This window comes from Hypanus sabinus, chromosome 3, assembly GCF_030144855.1.
Source record: "Hypanus sabinus isolate sHypSab1 chromosome 3, sHypSab1.hap1, whole genome shotgun sequence".
NCBI classification, from domain to species: Eukaryota; Metazoa; Chordata; class Chondrichthyes; order Myliobatiformes; family Dasyatidae; genus Hypanus; species Hypanus sabinus.
The window spans coordinates 52,879,689-52,900,716 of NC_082708.1; the positions used below are offsets into that span (position 1 = coordinate 52,879,689).

General features: G+C 39.6%; 3 protein-coding genes across 6 annotated transcripts in view; 2 read left to right on the forward strand and 1 right to left on the reverse strand.

Annotated features, from left to right (window-relative positions):
• dync2h1 (dynein cytoplasmic 2 heavy chain 1) overlaps nt 1-15,709 on the reverse strand; it is a 463,334-nt gene extending 447,625 nt beyond the window's left edge. Inside the window, exons 1-4 of the mRNA XM_059964317.1 lie at nt 15,541-15,709; nt 12,924-12,989; nt 7,692-7,896; nt 1,320-1,490 (exon numbers count right to left, since the gene is read on the reverse strand). Coding sequence (XP_059820300.1) covers nt 1,320-1,490; nt 7,692-7,886 — 366 coding nt within the window. The 5' untranslated portion in view covers nt 7,887-7,896; nt 12,924-12,989; nt 15,541-15,709. The remainder of the gene's footprint in view (nt 1-1,319; nt 1,491-7,691; nt 7,897-12,923; nt 12,990-15,540) is intronic.
• Nucleotides 15,710-15,757: 48 nt separating this feature from the next.
• LOC132391315 (tigger transposable element-derived protein 4-like) lies at nt 15,758-19,506 on the forward strand. Of its 4 annotated transcripts, none has more exons than XM_059964325.1 (3): nt 15,758-15,776; nt 17,338-17,390; nt 17,968-19,506. In XM_059964325.1, exon 3 carries the CDS (start codon nt 17,980-17,982, stop codon nt 19,495-19,497), a length of 1,518 nt encoding a protein of 505 aa, XP_059820308.1. In that variant the 5' UTR covers nt 15,758-15,776; nt 17,338-17,390; nt 17,968-17,979; the 3' UTR covers nt 19,498-19,506. The 4 variants fall into 4 exon arrangements, with proteins under 4 accessions (XP_059820308.1, XP_059820307.1, XP_059820306.1 ...); XM_059964324.1 differs by having other exon boundaries at nt 15,764-15,841; XM_059964323.1 differs by lacking the exon at nt 15,758-15,776 and adding an exon at nt 15,783-16,307.
• LOC132391316 (DCN1-like protein 5) overlaps nt 15,813-21,028 on the forward strand; it is a 53,176-nt gene continuing 47,960 nt past the window's right edge. Inside the window, exon 1 of the mRNA XM_059964327.1 lies at nt 15,813-15,870. The gene's annotated coding sequence lies outside the window, so the exon portion shown is untranslated. The remainder of the gene's footprint in view (nt 15,871-21,028) is intronic.

The window sequence follows — 21,028 nt, forward strand, 5'->3', positions numbered from 1 at the left end:
TACAGAGAAAATCTAGATTAAAAGAAGCTCAGCCTGCAACATAAATAAGTGTAAATTCTTTCAAAAACATCAATACAATCAGTGTCATGCTGAATAATTAGCCATGCAAGTTTCATATACATATTAGGAGGGATTTAAATATTAAACAATGTGGCAAAATTTCAGGTAACTTTGTAATACTCACACAGCAAGACAATAGCAAACGATAAGATCAAGGAAAAATAGTAACATCTGGTTTAAATTTAACTATTATGTTCTGATTACTGAAATGACCTTCAAACATTATTCCTTTCTAAAAAAAAAGCAATCTATTTTCCTTCCAATAAATTATGTTTTAATTAAGTGCAATTATTTCAATTAATTAGGGCACATCGGGACCAATTTTGGCCCAATTAAGCAGCTGCATAATTAGCCAAAGTTTCATGGAAATAATGAAAAAGATATATAAAGAAAGACAAACTACCGTTTAACTGACTAACAAATTAAGCATTTAAATGAAATGCAGAATAAATTAGAAGACTACCAAAACCACTATAGTACTATAAAGCTGTGTATTAGTTCCTAATAGTTATCAAAGGAGGAATTCATCCAATGTACACTGATGTGTTCTTTTGATTGATCGTAAATGAAAGTCAATGCAGACACCTAGTGCGGATAGCAGACTGCCTTCAAACCATGCTTTCAACGATGCATCCCCCAAATCTTCATTATCACTGTAACATTCCAGATGACTGTTGAAGCTTTCAAATTCTTCGTAATTCCTAACTTGTTGAAGAAGTGAAATTGTTTCATTTTCACTCCCAACCATTTCTGGCATCTCCAAGCCTCAATGCTTAAAACCACAGTGAACAAAACAGTTCCGAATTATCTTATTTTTTATTATTTGTCAACTATCAGTGACAAAAAAAGTGTTCTTTGAACACAAACATGTAAGTGATTCTACTTAAAAACCATTCACTTTAAACATGGTGTATTGTCTAAGGGCCACATGATAGGCACGCGACTGACGCTAGCAAGATAATGTTCGGCAAGTCTTCTGTCCCAATTAAGAAGCATAGTGTCTCAAATAAACAAAGGGAACTTGGCTACTTTCCTGATTTGTTTTTGTTCTTTGTCCCAAATATGCGGCTGTCTCAATTAACTGATAGCCCAATTATCCCGAATCCACTGTAACTGAATCCACTGTGAAGTACACTTAATTGGGCACAGATAGACATAAAACTACTACAGCATAAACTTTCATAAAATATTTATCTTCTGAAAGTAAGGAACAGATAACAGATTAGAAAAGTTGTCTTTTGAAATGTTCCCAAACTCACCTTCAATAGCACTGGTGCAAATATTTGCCGTATTGCTTGATAAAAAGCATTTATGGGTGAATCCAGCATTGATGACACAAGTATATTTGTGTGCAAATTTTCTTCAGTAATAACATCTGGACGTATCTTAAAAAATACCAAAATTTTGTCCTTGATATCCCTTGATTCAACCTATCATTGAAAAAAACAAAATTCCAGAGTGACTACAAACCACCTGCAGCAATATTAACTTTTGAAACAGCTAATGAAACTTTATTTTGTTCTCACAATATGACCCTTTAAATCTCTCCATTTCTAGACCTATAAAAACCGTTTACTGTCACTTATCATTTATTAACAGGAATTCCAATTCTTATGTCCCTGGTCATCTTCTCCACAGAAGAAAAAAGATCCTGTTCAGATAGCGTTTTCAACTTAATAATTGCCACTGGTCAGATGCAGGTGCACTTGGCCAGCAGTCTAACTGGGTCCAAATAAAGGCATAATTGTTCTTTACCCTTTTATGATCACAAGCCACTGCTGGATATTAAGGACATCAAGTACTGAAGATCTAACCCACTAGTGAGTTGCTCAATAATAGAGGAGCTGGACTTGGTGTAGAGTGTGCTGCTGTCTGCTACAAAAGGCGTCAAGAGTCGGTGCGCGGAGGCAGTGTTCAGTCTAACAAAACAGTGCAGGTTCTTTTCTTGTGATCTTGCTCGATACTATTTCACAGGCGAGACAGATGGCAGGTTGTAGTGCAGACTAGACCCTCGTGCTGTGGGTTTGCTGTTGCAGACTCACAGGAGATGAGATACTGGAGGCGATGTGGCCACCATCAATGCTGAGTTGGAGACTGGCCCCTCCCATCCATGCTGCCCTCCATTGGGCGCTCGGTGGAAGACAAACTGGAATGCACTGGTCTGCATACTTCTGTGGGCTTGTTATTGCCAACAACAGCCCTGCACCATGAATCTACAGGACTTGACACTCGGGGGCTAGGGCTATTTTTTTTGTGCAACAGCATGGTTATTGCTATCTATTATGTACTATCATAGTGGGCAAGAGTAACCTGCCTTAACATCTACTGTCCAGTGACACTGATATCAACATTAATGAAATGTTTTGAATAGTTGGTTATGGATCACATTAAATCCCATCTTCCTGTTACACTGGACAATTTTCAATTTGCTTATTACTCAAATCAGTCCACTAACAATGCCACAGCCTCTGCCCTTCACTGCGTCCTGTCCCTCCTGGAAGATGGCATCACATACCCCAAGATATAAACTGTGTTTATCAACCTCAGTTCAGCATTTAATACGATCATCCCTCAGTCCCCATCCTTGTTGGGTCTCAACACTTCGCTCTGTAATTGAATCTTGGATTTCTTGACAGAAAAATCACAGTCAGTTCATTTTGGCAGCAACACTCCTAGCTCAATCACCCTGAGCACAGACACCACCCAGGGCTGCGTGCTCAACCCACTGCTGTTCACATCTCGGATGGATAACTGTACTGTTAGTTCCAGCTCAAATCCAATCATCATGTTGACAACACAAAAGTGGTTGGTTTCAGCAACAATGACGACAAGATGGCATGGAAAGAAAGAAGGGCTGCTTGTTGAATGGTGCAAGTATAACAATTCAAATCTCAATGTGTACATACCTAAAGAGCTGATTGTTGACTTTAGTATATAAAAAGCTCATCCATGAAGAGTTATGAGCAACGATTTTCTGGGAGTGTACATGACAGACGATCTCACCTGGTCCCCCTAAATCACTTCTTCAGTCAAGAAAACACAGCAGTGCTCTCCACTTCCTGAGGAGGTTAACACAAGTGAGGCTCTCCACCTTCCCCCCTCCCCCCACCACCACTCTAATTTTTACACAAGCATCATTGTAACCATCTGCTATGGGATTTGCAAGACCCTTAAGACCCTGCAAAGGATTGCAAGTACTGCTGAGAGGATCATTGGGTTTCTTTTCCACGTATCTGAGATATTTATCAGGATCATGCATACACAGGGCCCCTCGGATCGTCAAGGATCCTTCCATCCATTCCACAAATTTTTTTGACCACCTACCATCCTACCATCAGGCAGGAGATACTAAAATAAGGTCTGTTAGGATGGGAAACATCTTCCCCCAAACCATGAGCCAAATGAACTCCCTGCCACCACCTACGTCTTATCACATGTGAAGCGCCAGCAGAGTTATACTGTATACTTTTTAACTTGGGTCATAAATACATCTTATGCTAACTATCAGTCCTCTGGACTATATGTTCTTATTTGTTAATTTATTTGTGGTAATATTTCTTTACATGTTCTCTGTAAGTTAAATGCACCATGTTTTGCACCTTGGTCCAGAGGAACATTGTTTCATTTGGCAGTATACATAGATCATTGAACAGTCCGGGTAAAAAGTATGTACAGGGTTGAATGTTAATGAACTTGAACCTGAGAATATTATAGTGATAATTTAGCAGTGGTTGAGGAGGACAGCTACAAGGTTTTTCCTTTGCAAGCAGTGTGGAGATTACTCTGTAGCTACTGCTGTCAGGCATTTCCTTGAGTGTGACTCAGCAACTCCCCATTTATATTATTTTATTCTTCTAATCCCAGAGCATTGGAAGCAACAAGACAAAAGGAACAATTGTGCAGATGCCTTAAGACCAATATGCAACAGAAAATCCATGACCTAAAGAACAGTGCAGGAGATCCAGAAACTCTGCAGTTACCGTGATACATGCAGGTTCTGTTGCACTGCTACGATAAGAGGGTGCAAATACCTAAAGGCTCTCAGAAAACCCAGGAATGGTAGAAACAGCAGAGAAGCCACAAGCACCATACTGAACACAGCTTTTCATTGTTAGCAATAATTTGTCCAGGTTGAGGTGACAGAACGAGCCTCAAGGTGTCATACTAGTGAAGAGTAGTAAAAAAAAATAGAATGAGTCAGTCAGTGGCATTTCTTCCAAAGGGAATATTCCATTCTTTCTATTTCTCCATTTTAATTACAATTATTCTGACAACATCATCTTCCATACCAATGCCTTCAATGTCTTTGTTTCCTTCCACTATTGTTGACAAAGAGCCAATCATGCCTTCCACGTTTCCCACATATGTACGTACGTACACACACACACACACACAGAGTTCACCTTGTGCTCATTTTCCACCCCGCCTGCTAACACATCATCAGTTCAACTTATCCAATGTAATGTCACCACATTTTCCTTTCTTCTTACCTCTTAATGTTCTGCAGTCTCTGCGACTATAGAAAATTATTGAGATATAGCTGGAAATCACAGCATCCAGGGGAAACCCATATTATGTCTAGGTACTATGTGTAATCTCCACATGGACATGGACAGCAAAGATCAAAGTCAAACTCAGGTTCATGGAGCTGTGCCTCTGTACAGATAAAACAGCAATTTACTTGCTCTTCTTCCAACCTGTCTAGCCTTTCTGCTGTTCTCATTGTGATCTCCTCTACAATGGGAAATGAAAAGAATGTTGCCCTATTCATTCTGAAAGCTTGATCCAAAGATTCCAGTCAGGTGTTATGTTAGCTTTCAGAGTCCTACTCCCACCCTGATCTTATGCTGTGACTTCCTTCTGACTTCCAACAATGCTCTCAGAAGTTAAAGAAAAAATACCTCATCTTCTCTGTATTTGCATTAAACTATTTCAAAATTTGACAGTTTCAGTTACTGTTTCATCTATTTAAATCTAACATTTGTAAGATTTATAATTTTCTTCATCGAGTAACTATTTTGTTTCTTCCATATAAACCTCTTTCACTGAAACTCGTTCTATTTTGTATCTCTAACTTTTCCCAGTTCTGATGAAAGGTATGATGCCTGAGCATCAACTCTTTTTCACTCTTCAGAGATATTGCCTGACCAATTAAATACTTTCACCATCTTTAGTTTTTATACCACACAGAACATTTCTATCAAATGGATCAAAACAGTTAAACATTCACACCTCAGTTGGTGGTCTAACATGTGCAGTAGCCATAACATAGTGTACTGCAGCAACTCATCAAGGCTTCTTCAACAGCATTTCCCAACTCGTAACCTTTACAATGCAATAGGTCTATCTGGCCAATACAAAGAAAGCCTAACATCTTCACCTCACACGCTACTGTGACTTCATCAGATCTTGCCATTTCTTCAGTGTTGCTGAGTCAAAGTTCTAGAATTCCCTACTTACATGACAGGAACTGAATTAGTTCATTGGTAACACTCACCACCACCTCAAAGAAAATAAAATACAAATAATAAATGTGTTATTGCCAGTGTCAGCAATATTTTGAGAATAAGGCATTAAAATTGATGATTGCAGTATTAATAACTGCTTTTCAATAATAATTTTAATCATTCATTATTATATTAAACCCACACATTCCTATCTTGCATTCATCCATTGAGTACATTTTCAGAGTCATAAAACACCACAGCCAGAAACAGGCCCTTCAACCCATCTAGTCCATGCCAAAATATTAATCTGCTGTCCAATTGCCTTGCACCTGGACCACTGCCCTCCGTTCCCTCCAAATTTCTCTTAAATATTGAAATCGAACCCATATCCACTACTTCTGCTGGCAACTCATTCCACACTCTCACCACCCTCTGAGTGAAGAAGATTCCCTTCAGGTTCCCCTCAAACATTTCACCTTTGTACTCTTAACCCGTGACTTCTAGTTCAAGTCTCACCAACCTCAGTGGAAAAAGCCTGCTTGCACTTTCCCTACCTATACCTCTCATAATTTTACATAGCTATCATATCTTCCTGCATTTTCCTATGCTCGAGGGAATAAAGTCTAAATTCCCTATAGCTAAGGTCCTCTTTGTAAATTTTGTAAATTTTCTCTGTACTCTTCCAATCTTATGATATCCTTCCTGTAGGTAGGTCACCAAAACTGCACAGAATGCTCCAAATTAGGCCTCAACAACGTCTTGTGCAACACAGAACATCCCAACTCCTGGACTCAATAATTTATAAAGGCCAATGTTCTAAAAATTCTCTTTATGACCCTATCTACTCGTGACACCGCTTCCAATGAATCAGATATTTGTATTCCCAGGTCACTCTGTTCTACCGCATTCTTTAGTGCCTTACCACTCACTCCGTAAGTTTTACCCTGGTTTGTCCTCCTGAAGTGTAACACTTCACACTTGTCTACATTAAATTTCATCTGTAATTTTTCAACCTATTTTTCCAGCTAGTCCAGATCCCACAAGTCTTGAGAGCCTTAATCTTCTTTAATGAAATATAATTAAAAGGCATCACACACTGTGTATCAGAATACCTCCCCATCTTCACATTCTATTTTTCATGAGCAACAATGCTGGTGACAAAAGTCAAATTTATTCTGTAATAATTAACTGTTTACAATGAAATTTCATTATTTGTTAGTTAAGAACTTTTAGCCAATATAATGTACTACATCCTACAGATGCAACACATTTAATGATTCGATAAATCTGTAAAAAAAAATAGGTTGAATAAATAAAAGTAAACTAGATAAGATTATTACAATGAAATTGCAGCATCATCTTGGCAATATCAACACAAATTTATGCCATGCTTGTTCTTATACAATAATGAAACATTGAATCTCTAATATTTTTCCACCAATAAGGAAGTGACGGAAAATACCGATTAATTTCAAATACTGACTGAAAAAGATTACGAGTTTCTGAAAAAGCAATTTTGATTTTGACAGAAGGAATACTGTCACCTACCCCAGCCAATGGATTATTTGGTAATCATTTACATAAAACAGATATAAACCATAAGGTTCATCCAATTTCACCATTAACAGAAAACTAACTGGGTAAGAGATAAACTACAGAGCCAGACTCTTGCTTCTTATGTTGAGGCCTCGCCTGCAGCTGGTGTTAGTTCAGCTCTTGAAAACTGCAATGTTAACTTGTCCTGAACAATTAGTACAGTATCATCTGATTCAGATCTGAAACAATATTTACAACTTGAAAATTGTCAGCAATAACTAAATTAACTTTAATTAAAGTAAAAGATTATTTAAAAATTTATTTTATTATGCTTTGAAAGAAATAAATATGGATTTATATTGACAAGCTCTAAGGAACAGCACTGCAAGAGAACAGAGCATCCTTCACATTTGTAATTCAACATAGGTATCAATCATTCCCTTAAGTAATAGTAGCTGGATAGTTAACATTTCCTATTAATAGGCTTTATTCAACCACAATAGTACACCATTGCACGATTTCAATTAGAAGATGCATTTGAAATGCAGGCTACCAACTATGCACTAAGTTAAATGACACTTGTGTGTTGTGAACATATAGATTGAAATTCTAACTGCTTTTGAGCACCCAAGTAAAATAAAATTATACCTTATTACACACAACAAGCTGGTCACCCAATTTCTGTAACGAGATAACAAACACATTGCCATCATCCAGAAAATCGTTCAATTCTTTCCTGTCTCCCAGTGATGCAATGAAAGAATCCGATGGGGCAATGCCAAAATAATTTCCTGCTGTTCTGAGGATGAAACATTTTCTTGCATCTTCTAAATTTGCAGACATGTTGTCTTTCCTTAAATAGATTTTTTAAAAAATGTTTAGGTGCCAAAGTACAAATTTTATTGTTTATAACACAATGCACAGAAAAATAAAAGATCAACCAGAATGCATACATCCCGAGTTTTCACTCCAACAAAAATATTTCAAACACATGCTAATTTATTAAAACCAGTACTATTCTTACGCAGGCAGAAATGAATTTCAGAATTGTGAAATGCAGGCCCAAGGTCAACAATAAAAGACCCTTAGAAATTAAACCTCGAGAGATCTTAATCAGTCACATTCAACAAGTTAGAAATAATATTGTATTCAAGGAACCATTAAATGCAAAAATATTACAATGAAGACATCACTGGAGTTCTGCAGCATGTAATTTACCCCGAACTAATCTTGGAGGAAATTAAATAATAAAATATCATTTAGGAATACATTTCAATTTCAATTCTTATTATATTTTAGCTGCAGAAGACGTAAGTCATTTGGCCCCTCAAACCTGCTCTGTCATTCAGTAAAAAACCATAGCTGATCTTTTACTTCAGCATCATTTTCCTGTAAAAATCAACATGCTTTAATTCCCTTAACATCCAAGAATCTATAAATGTTGGCCTTGAACATATACAGTCCTCTTGGCTAAAAACTCCTATGACTAATGCTCTTTGTGTTAAGAAGTTTCTTCTCATCTCAGTACTGAATGGCTGAACCTTTATCTTGAAACTGTGACCCAAGTCAGGGAGTACAATATCCCTCCATCACTATCACTGTCAAATTCTGTCATTGCATACTTTGCATATTTCAATGGAATTATCTCCAATCCTTCCAACTATGGAATGAAAGCTTAGTCTGCGTATTCTCATCATAGGACAAGCCTTCCCCCTTGATACTCTGAATCAATCTGATGAACTCTCACTGCACAGAGAGTATCCTAAGTAGGGAAGACTAGGCCTGCACAAGTAATCAATTTTTTTTTTGTTTTTAAATGAATTCCTACTTATATGGAAGTGTCACATTTCTCTGCCTCCATACAATGTCAGACCTCCTGGACCATTGGTTGGTTATGTATAAATTGGATTTGGTCAATGTCAACATTTCTGACAATACAGAAGTAGGAGATTTGGTAAATAGCAAGGAAACTGAAGACTAAAACAAGTTAACAGAATGGAGAGAGAAGTGGTTGTTCTTTAATATGGATAACTTATGAGGAACAATATTCTGACAAAAAAAAGGAAAAATACACCAAACGAAAAGGCAAAAAAATCATAAGAACAAGATCCCAAGAAACCCAGGTTCTAGAAATGAAACCGTTGAAGTAAGAGCAATAACAATAAAAAGTATGTAAATATGTACATCTGGTTTGTGAATTTAATCAAAAACACATCAACCTCTGCTTTAAATATACCCAATGACTTGGCCTCAACAGACATTTTTTGCAAAGAATTCCTTCTGGCTAAAGACATTCCATCTCATCTCTGTTCTAAAGGGGTGCCTTTATCTTTTGGCTGTGCACACTCATCCTAGACTCTCCCTCTGCTAGAAACATCCCACTCATGTCCACTCTATCCAGGCCTTTCAATATTCGGCAAGTTTCAGTGAGATACCCCTCATTTTCCTTAACTCCAGAGCCAACAAACTCTCCTCAGATGATAATCCTTTCATCCCCAGGATCATTATAGTAAACCTCTTCTGGCCCCTCCCTGATGGCAGCATATCCTTTCTTAGATATGAAGCCCAAAACTGCACACAGTGTTCCAGTTGTGGTCTGATGAACGGCTTATAAAGCCACATCATTACATTACTTTTATATTCTAATCCTCTTGAAATGAATGCAAACACTGCATTTGCCTTCCTTATCACTGACTCAACCTGCAAGTTAACCTTTAGGGAATCCTGCACAAGGACTCTCAAGTTCCTTTGTACCTATGATTTCTGAATTATCTCTCCATTTAGAAAATAGTCTACACCTCTATCCCTTCTACCAAAGTGCATGACCATACATGTCATACCATACAAATGTATTACATTTATCATGTCTCTGCCTATTTAGCCAATCTAACTAAGTCCTTTTTCAGACCCCCAATTCCTCAATGCAACGTGCCCCTCTGACTGACTTAGTATCATCTGCAAACTTTCCCACAAAGCTATCAATTCCATCATCCAGATCATTAATGTATACTTGAAAAGCAGCAGGTCCAACACCAAACCCAGCAGAAAACCATTAGACAACAGCAGCCAACGAGAAAAGGCCCCCTTCATTCCCACTCTTTACCTTCTGCCAGGCAGCCAATTCTCTATCCATGCTGGTACCTATCCTGCAATAACAAGGGCTCTTTCTTGTTGAATGTAGAGCCCTTGGTATTGCATGTGTCTCATGTGCAGCATCTTGCCAAAGGCCTTCAGAAAATCCAAACAAACAACATCCATTAACTCTCCATTGTGTATGCTGCTCCTTATTTCCTACAAAAAGTAATGGTTACAGCCTAGTCCATCACAGGCAAAACCCTTCCCACCATTGAGCACATCTAAGCAAAGTGTTGTCGCAGCAAAGCAGCAGCTATCATTAGGGACACCCACAACCCAGGTCATGCTCCCTTTTTACTGCTGCCATCAAGAAGGGGGTACAGAAGCCTCAGGACTCACACTACCAGGTCCAGGAACAGTTATTACTGCTCAGCCATCAGGCTCTAGAACCAGTGGGGATAATTTCAGTCAGCTTCACTTGCCACATCATTGAAATATTCCCACAACCTATGGGCTCACTTTCAAGGACTCTTCATCTCATGCTGTCAATGGTTATTGCTTATTTATTTATTTATTATTATTATTTATTTCTTTTCCTGTTTGCAGTCTGTCGTCTTTTGCACACTGGTTGAATGCCCAAGTTGGTGCAATCTTTGTTTGATTCTATTATGATTATACTATTATAGATTTATTGAGAATGCCATAAGAAAATGAATCTCAGGGTTATTTGTGGTGACATATATATATACTTAAGTAATAAATTTACTTTGAATTGTCTAGTAAAATCTCCCCTTAAGGAATCCATGCTAATTTCAGCTCACTACATCATGTGCTTCCAAATAACTTTAATTCTTATCCTTAGTAATGAACTCTAAACCCTAACAACCACTGAGGTCAGACTAATGGGCCTATAATTTCCTGTCTTTTATCCCCTCCTTTCTTAAAGAGTGGAATGACATAGCAACTTTCCAGTGCACTGCAACCATTCCCAACTAGTAATTCTTGATAAATCACTATTAATGGCTCCTAAATCTTGAGCTTCCTCTTTCAAAATCCTGGAGTACAGTTCATCTAATCCAACTGAGTTATCCATCTTCAACCCTTTCAGCTTCCCAAGCACATTCTCTTTAATAATAGTGACTACGCTCATTTCTGCACCCTCCCCCCCCCCCCAACACCATGACTTGTATTTCTGGCATGTTGCTGGTGTCTCCCACAGAAAAGCAAACTACTCGTTGGCCATTTCTTTGTTCCCCATTGCTACAACACCAGTGCCATTTTACAGTGGTTCAATATCCATCCTTGCCTCTCTTCTACTCTTCCATTTCAATTTTTCACTAATTTCTCTGTGCAAGATGCTAAAGTTTGTACCACTGTGTTGCAATAATGCAGTGTGAATACTTTAGTCCAAGAGGGAGAAGCTGAAATCAGATATATTGGTATCACAGTTGAGTAAAGATAAACCACATATGCACGAGGGAGGAGCTGACCAATGTTAATTGGAAGAGGACCCTAGCAGGGATGACAGCATCTTGTCATAGTACATTGTAGATTCAAAGTCATACGACATGGATGTTGACCTGTAGGAACCATATCTATTTTCTGTCTTTATTGCATTTTGTGTTCATGTTTATTATGGGTAATTGTCACATGGGTTGGAGTGTGGTAGAAGCAAAAGAGGATAGTTACATATTCATGCTTTGTCTTAGTTTGTCAGTTTAATTTAGTTGAGACGGAGTAAGCCAGGGCTGCTATCTTTTTGTTGACCACTAATTATGTTTAGTTATGCTTAATTATATTAATTTGAATGCTTAGTTATGCTTATTTTGCTATATCATTAATTTAGTTTTGTTAGTTTTTTAATCGTTAAAATATTGCTCATCTTTGCTGGTTTCATAATACAGGATTGAACGTACTTTTTTTCAAATTGGAACTCAGATATTTGGAAGTGTGTCATATAGCATCACCTCCCATACTCAGTCTCTGAGTGGTTTTGGTTTGTTTTCAAGTAAGCGCTATATTTTGTCAAAAAAATAACATTATACCAAACGAACACCAGTCTACAGCAAAGGATTGCCTCTGACCTGTTGGGAAAACTGGATCAGTTTGCTGATTCATGCTGTGAATTTGTGGTTTGAAGAGTTTTGAATGGTCAGTGCTACCTGTCCATTGTGGACCATTGCTTGAATGCATGGTGTTTGCCTGAGGGTTCATCACTTTATTTTGTTGAAACATTGTCCTGGTTAATAACACTTGAAATGAATGTTGTTTGTTTGGTCTGGTCTAAGCACTGTGGATGCATGAACATTCATTGAACAGAATATCGCCAGTGTATTCTGTGGATGTACTGCGGGGAACAAAGAGTTAATTGCAAGTGGTGCAATAAGGACAAAGTAACATAAATGAATTGAAGCAACGAATTAACATCAGCGACTCTGATGTTAGGGCTAGAAAAAAAGAAATTAAGCTTTCTGTAAAAGCTTTAGCTGGTAGAATTGAAAGTCCTCAAAATAAGTATAAAACAAATGTGAACAAAATTAAAGGTTTAATACCATCAATTGAGGATTTTATCGAAAATAAGTAAACTATCTTACAAGTGCAATCATGTCTTGAGGACACGACTAATCTCTCTGAAGCTGTTACTAAGCAACATCAAACACTGTCTTCATTACTTCCCAAGGACAAATAGAGAAAACAGAAGGAATCTTTTAAAACATTGATAGCTATAATAGTACATTCTTAGAGGATGTGAAATAATGTTACAATGAAGGTCATGTTGCTGCAACAAATGATTATGTATCTCACCTTGCATCAGATGATGGTTCTCAAAATCCTAGGCATGGCTTGACTACGCATATAACAGGTGACCCACTGGATGATATAAAACAAAATGACAGCATATCAAATATCAGGGCTCAATGTTCTGCTGCAGGAAGAAAATCTTCTGTATCTACTACATCCTCTGTAAAATAGAGGCAGATTTTGCTGCATTAATTGCACGTCAGCTACTATTGAAGAAAAAATGTGCTCTGGAGAAGCAAATTAATTGCTATGGAGCAATAGAAAAGGAAGGAATATGTCCTCAAGACAAGAGTTCCTATATTGAAAAGGCAAAGAGGAAAAAAAACACCTAATGTTAATGTTGATTCATTTGTTCCTCAAGTGCCTGTGAAGCATGAACAAGACTCCCAAAAGGTAGTTCAGAGGGTTACTCTCAGTCTGCACTAATGAGGCATTCTGAACCTATGTCACATCCAACAGCTCAAAGGGCTCATGGGGACATTCACTTACAACATGGAAACACTTGTTTCATACAGTAGAAGTCAAATCCATATTATTGATATTATTAAGAAGCAAAATGTTAGACCCTTATAGCTCAAAATAACATACTTCATCTTGGTCTAAAAGAGAAATTCAAATTTTCCATGGCAATCTATTGCAGTACCATGCATTCAGGAAGGCTTTTGAAAACAGTGTTGAAGGCAAGACTGAGAGCTATAGTGACTGTCTCGATTACCTTGAACAGTGCACTAGGAATTGCCCTAGCAAACTTGTCAAAAGCAGCCAGCATGTCAACTCTAAGAAAGGATACGTAAAAGCTAAGGCTTTACTACAGGAACATTTTGGTTTGAACAAAAAAATTGCACTGCCGACATGCAAAAGGCTCTTTCTTGGGTACCTCTCAAATCTGAAGGCATGAAAGTTCTTCAACACTACAGTCTTTGGCTTACAGGCTGTTGCAATGCCATGGAAGAAGTACAATACATGTGTGAGCTGGACATGCCTGCCAATATGTCCATTGCCATAAAGAAATTGTCCTATTTACTCAAGGATAAATGGAGAACGGCAGTGTGTGAACTGCAAGAAAGGCAATGCCTTGATGACTGTCACATGACTTGAGTGAAAGAAGAAAAAGTATATTTGCATAAATGTTTAGATGTTTATCCTTGAAGATTTCATGTCTCCTATTTTAGTAGATATGTAGTTATGATTATTACAGCGTAATAATTAGGGACTGGAAGGTATTTTGTATTTTGTGTTGCACCCTTATTCCTGGTCTAATTTATCTTTCTCCGTAACTACTTTGAAATATATGGAGTTATGGTCACCATCTCCGCAATGCTCCCCCAGCACTATCCCTTCAACTGACCTACTACATTCCCCAAAACAGGGTCCAGTAATGTTCCATCCCTCATTGGTCTATCTACATGCAGCTTCAAAAAATCTCTCCTGGAATTCACTTCCAAATTCCACCCTTTTATCCACAGTTAGTACAAGAGGATTTTAATTTCTCAAATACTATGAAACAATTTTAATCACATCTCTCTGTCTGTTGCTCACGTACCTGCTATGTATTATCAACTCTAGTCATAATTCTTTCTATTTTTCATGTCGTATATTTTTTGGAAATATGTATCCAGCTCCAAGCTCCCTCTGCTCCAAAGCATTTTCCAATGCCATTTCATTTAAACCTCACTCAGGAATACTTGGCACATCTCCAAGTTAAAGCTTTACAATAATTATTGAGCTTGCACACCTAAAACAAGTACATGCAGCAAAAAGTAGGATTGGTTGGACAATTGCAAGAATAGACTGTAGCATCAGCAAAGTGTCTAAACATGCAAAAATTTTCCTTCCTTGACTCACAGCGTTGTTTCCAGAATAGCGTTAGCGTGATTATTTCAGATTTAAGACGAAAATGTGTATGGAATGGAACGCTAGACAATACCGAGAAACAATAAAAGGCACAATTCTGAAAAGATACGAAGACCTGTGCAAGGATACAAAAACAAGGAAATTACAATGAATGCTCCACGACCCGGGTATTGCATCAATACTGGGCACCACATTTTAAACAAAACGGTTTTAAAAGGACACAGAAGAGATTTACTGAATCGATTTTAAGGACGGGGAGGTGGATTTGTGGAAACATTGAACCAGTTCACCTTGGATCCGAGAAAGTTACAAAAGGGTCCAAAAGAGCTACTGACAAACAATGCAAAGATTTGACAGACCAGATCAATACGGTATAAAACGTTCTCATTGGCAGAAGGGTCAAAATTTGGAAACATTGAATTAAAATGAAAGCAAAAGAACCACAAGTGTCAAAACTTTTTCTCGACATACAGCAACTATTCGTACAACGAACGATTCAATCGAAATGTTCAAATCCGAATGAAAAGTAGGGCTATAGATATGGGCCAGAAAACGGATTTTTGTTATGTTGAATCCATCCATTTTATAAGTTTTCTGTGATTTAATTTAACATTATACTACTGGAACAGATTGCAAAATAATCGGCATTAAAGCACGAGAAGCTTATTCGCCTGCACAGAAGTTAACACAACAGCACATCACTGTTCCCCTGGAGAAAGGACCCCGTTGGGTCGCTGAGAGTGGCTGAAGCTCCGTGCTAACCTACCCCGCCGTATCCATTACGTTCCGCGTCTCCACGGGGCAAATCTCTGCACTACCGCGTTATGGGCGGTAACTACATCCACAGCTCGCCGAACTGGGGGGACAGGAGCCGGCGGGCCGGGCGATCAACACCGGCCGCCCGGTTGGCAACAAAAAGCGTCCACGGTTACCCCACACGGCAACGGCGCGGCAGAGCGGAAGTGACGCGTGGAGGACGTCATTGCGCCGCGGCTTAAAGCGGTAAACCCACTGGCGCTCTTGTCACCGGCGGAGAAAGCGGCTGCGACTCGCCGCCGTGGTGAATGGTAACCGGCGGGACGGGAGAGCTGGAGCTGTAAATATAACTGGCTGTCGGTCAGCGCGTGTGGTGTGAAGACCGACGGTCGGGGGGTCACTCTGGCATCGCGGGGCTCCAGCTCCGCTCCTGTGGCGAAACCTGCGTTTGTCGGCGGCGGCGGCGGCCCGGGTGGGGAGATGCCTCCCCCTGGGGCAGCGCAATTAGCAGCGGGCGCCCGCTCCCTCCCTCCCTCCTGCTGGGGGTTATTCCAGTCTGCAGGGTCAATGCAGGCTGTGTCAGGCCTGCCACTCAATGCGCTGGTCTCAGCAGCGCCCCGGTTGCAGCCCTCGCTCCCCCTACAGTGCGCACTGTCGGGCAGTGGCTGCGCCGACCTTGTCCCTCAGCCCCGGAAGTGATCGCGGTGTCGGTGAGACCGAGCTGCGGAGGCGCCGCGGGGACCGGACAAGCGCCGCGTGTTGCCGGTGGGGTGACAGGTGCAGCCGCCATCTCATCGTCCGACACACCGTTTGCCTGTCGCCCGCTATCCTTCCGCCGGCTGCTTCCCATGAATCCGGCTCTGATGTCCCCTCGGGGCTGATCGTACCCCCGAGGCGGTGGTTCTGACAGCCGTGTGTCTGGTTCGGAGCCTCGTCATGTCCTCTACTACCCGGGCCGGCCGCCCTCACACTCGGTGGTCTGCTCGGGAGCCCATGGGGGAGGGGTGTATCCGCTGCGCGGTGCGATCACGTCGCGAAAAGGCGATTTCTTTGTCAGACTCGGCCCCAAACGCCCAGCCCCTTCTTTCCCAGTGTTAGAGAGGCCCGCTGGCTACTCGGAAGTTAGTTTCGGGAGTTGGTTACGTTGCACAGTAATTGCTGGAGCTTTAAGTCTTCAGTTAGACATCCTGGAAACGATGCAGAGCGAAATCTTATTGGAACTTTGTTTTCCGACCTGTATCTAGGTCAAGGTGGCCGCCGAATGTGAAATAATTGATTCTAAAACGGTGCCCCTTCTCTTTCACACGGTAATTGTGAGGCATTGGAGTGGATGCAGCTTGTCGAAGCTCCGTTCAGGCGGCAGCTCCTGGTGGGATCGAGTGCCTTCATTTCAATTACCAATTGTGCAATTAATCGCCATTGTAGACTATACAGCAAGCATTTATCAAGATTTTGTATTTTGGGGATTGCTGGCGAAGCTTTCAGGGAATTAAATTTCTTGTTAAATTCGACAATTTTATTTGTGGAGTACATGTGTAACAATATTAGTCGAAAAGTCCGCGAGTTATTTCAAGAGCAAATTAACCAGAGCGCCTTTTTAAACTAGTGAATATTATATTTTGCTTCTGTCCTCTTTCTTCAGGGCTCGCGATTTGCTCTGCTGCATTCGGAACGAAAATGTAACTAGGCCAGAGGTTATATAATGCCTTCCTTATTTCATTACATGCAGATGTTGTTAAATCAGTATAGGTGAGGATTTATACACCAATGACCGTGTTTAATGCCGTTTCGTTGTAATGTTTTCTAGTGAGACTGACTCGTACTGGCAGACTATTAGATATCTCGCCATTCAATTGACCGGTAAGTGTTGGATTTGTGGTTATTTGGGTCATCGGTTAATCGGGGTATCCGCTTATTTGGAACAACGCTGAAAGAACGAAAACTAATAGGAAAAATAGCTGGGATTTTCGTTATTTGGGGACTATGCCAGTAAATTCGGAGAGGAGACTAGTGCCAGTTTCTAACTAGCGTCAGTAGCACGCAAGGATGTTAGACTACACTGTGCTCAGAGCCAACAGCTGTTTTTTAAATAGAAACACTAGAAAATCTACAGATGCTGGAAATCCAAAGGATCACCCCACAACGTGGTGGAGGAACTCGGCCAGCATGGCAGTCATCCATAGAAAGAGTAATTAGTCGACATTTGGGGTCGAGATCTATCCTGATGAAGGGTCTCCTCCTGAAGACTGTTTGATTTTTTTTCTCCCCCCAACAATGCTACCTAGCCTGATGAGTTCCTCCAGTGTTTTGAGTTTTTAAATGGCTTCAGTAGTATGCCGTTGCGTTATGTTATCTATATGGACTGACAGACGCTGATTCAAAAAGCAGTGGGTTTTTTTGATCATTTTGTTTTTAATGTTGTCTAAAAAAATTTCAGACCCTTGCCAAGATGCCAAGAAAAGATTTGACCCTAGCTGAAAAAATTACCGTACTGGACCAAATTAAAAGCCATCCACCTAACACCACCCATCGTCAGCTCGCAGTGATAACTGGAGTGCCAAAATCTACAATTGCACGCTTAATACAACAGCAAGATAAACTGCGAGAAGAATGGGCATTATGTGAGGGACAGCAGGGAACATCCCAAAAACGAAAGCGTGAAGGTAAGAATCCAGATGTTGAAAAGGCCCTCAATCAGTGGTTTTCCGTTGTAACCGGACGAGGTGTGAGAGTCAGTGGACCAATGTTAAAAAGCAAGTCAGAGGAGTTGGCTAAGAAGCTGGGTCACAGAGATTTTAAAGCAACAGATGGTTGGTTGTCCCGATGGAAATGTAGGCATCACATTCAATTCAAGAAAATACACGGAGAGAAAGGTGGTTCTGATGCTGTAAGTGCAGAGGCATGGAAATCTACAAAACTACCAGACTTGCTTCAAAAATTTTGTGCCGATGATATCTACAATGCTGATGAAACTGGCCTTTTTTATCGTGCCATACTATCGGGTACAAAGAAGGCAATAGATCGCATAACTGTCTTGTGTTGTTCAAATATGTCAGGGACCGATAAAAAGAAATTGTTGGTTATTGGAAAAAGCGTGAAGCCTCGGTGCTTTAAGGGACTAAGAATGAATAGTTTACCAATCGAATACTATGCTAATAAGAATGCCTGGATGACTTCTGACATTTTTAAGAATTGGCTGATGAGTTGGGATATGGAGCTACAGCGGAAATCAAGAAAAGTTCTTCTCCTTGTTGATAATTGTGCAGCGTACCCCAACGTAGAATGTTTGAGAAACATTCAGCTGGAATTTCTGCCTGCCAGTAGAACGTACTTGGTACAGCCAATGGACATGGGGATCATAAAAAAATTAAAGACACTGTATCGCAGAAAGTTGGTGAACCACATTCTCGAAGCAATTGAAGAAAATCTACTGACATCTTCTGCAACAGCCAAGGAAGTCTGTGCAAGGGTTAATCTTTTAGATGCAATACAGTTTGTCACTGATAGTTGGCGAGAAATAAGCAGTAAGACCATTCAGAACTGTTTTGCTCTTTGCGGTTTCAAACATTCAGGCTTCGAGATGACAGAAGCTGCCGGGAGTGAAAATGAAACGATTTCGGTACTTGAGCAAGTTGGAAACTGCGAAGAATTTCAAGGTATTAACAATCATCTTGAATGTTACAATGAAAATGAAGATTTGGAGGATGCAATTGTTGAAAGCATTGTATCAATACACCAAGGTGGGAAATATGAAAATGAGGACAGTGATCAAGATGACGCATCGGAACCTGAGCTAGTGACTACACAGGATGCCAGGAAATTCATTGTCGGATTACAACGCTATTTCATGCAGGAAGGCAATGAAGGCAGTCCACTATCTGCACTAAGTGTTTGTGCTGATTTTGTTCATTTACAGTCAATCAGAAGAAAACGGTTGCGTGCACTGGACGAATTCCTCCGTCGATAACTCTTGGGAACTAATACAGTTTTATTGTACTGGAGTTGTATTGCTAGTATTCTAATTTGTTCTGTGTTTCCTTTAAATACATAATTTGTTACTCGGTTAAACAGTAGTTTGTCTTTTTATACCTTTTTAAATATTGCCATGCAATTTTGGCATAATTGGGCACAAAATGTGCCCCAATTAACCAGACTCCACTATATTACCATTTTAATAGTTTGCCCACTGACTTAATTAGGTCAATGATTGTTAATAGGTGAAAATATTATAAATGGAATATTCATTTAACACTTTATAATTAGAGACATTTCATTTTCTAGCGGTCTGCACAATTTTTGGATGAGTGAGCGGTGTTTCCTGAACACTGGTAATTCAACAAAAACAGAAGCTTAACTGAGATGAGATGTAGGAATCAAATCTATGATGTCATTAGTCTATTCCTGTACTATGTTAATTTTTTCAAGTTTATTGCCATAAGCATACCTACACAGATATATTAGTTTTATTTTGTAGCAGTAGCACGTACACTACAATTAATATAAATATTGTAGTGGAAGGTCCCAGTTGGTTCGGAGTTTTATAGTAAACCATACATATACATGTGATCTATAATTTTACTGTACTGTAAATGCAGTAGATTCTGCTTAATTGGGGCAGCCACATATTTGGGCAGCACTTAAAGAACAAAAAACTAATTGAGAAAATAGCTGGGAATTCCCTGCATTTCTTTGGGACACTATGTCACTTAATTGGCACAAGATGCTGTCGCTGAATGGTTTCTAACTAGCATCAATCGTGTGCTCTGTATGGCTGTTAGACACTATACTGTGCTTAGAATAAAATTGTGTGTGTTTGTGATCAAAAGGCATTGACTTTTGGCGCTGATAGCTGGTGAGAAGTAAGCAGTAGGATAATTCAGAATTGTTTTCTTCACTACGGTTTCAAGCATTCGGGCTTGGACCTGCCAGAAGTGGCCAGCAGTTTAAAAAAGAACGAGTGGGAAGCTACAAAGAATTTTAAGTTATTGACTATCATCTTGAATGTTACAATTTAAAATGAAGATTTGGAGGATGCAATCATCTAAAGTACTGTTTAAAGGCAATCCATCATCTACATTGGTATCTGCATTGACTTTGTTCATTTACAGTCAATCAAAAGAACTCAGCGGCATGCACTCAATGAGTTCCTCCATTGATAACTATTGGGAACTAATATAGTTTTATAGTATCCTATTAGTATTTATTCTAATTTGTTCCATAATTCATCTAAATACATTATTTGTTACTCAGTTAAATGGTAGTTTGTTGTTTTTTTGGGTACCTGTTTTGACTATTTCCGTGGAACTTCAGCTACTTGGGACAGCCACTCAATTGGGCAAAAATGTACTGGTCCCAATTAACTGGAATCCACTGTATACTGATGTTGGTTGGGGGAAAGAAATGGATTCATTCGAGGTTCCACAGGTTGTGATTCCCCTTTTTGTTTCTGTCACCACTGCTTGCAGCAATTTCTTCCTAGAACTGAAATTCATTACGGG

Bases quoted from the DNA above. Each gene is read 5' to 3' on its own strand.
- LOC132391315 (XM_059964325.1), top strand. From the start codon at position 17,980: ATGCCAAGAAAAGATTTGACCCTAGCTGAAAAAATTACCGTACTGGAC.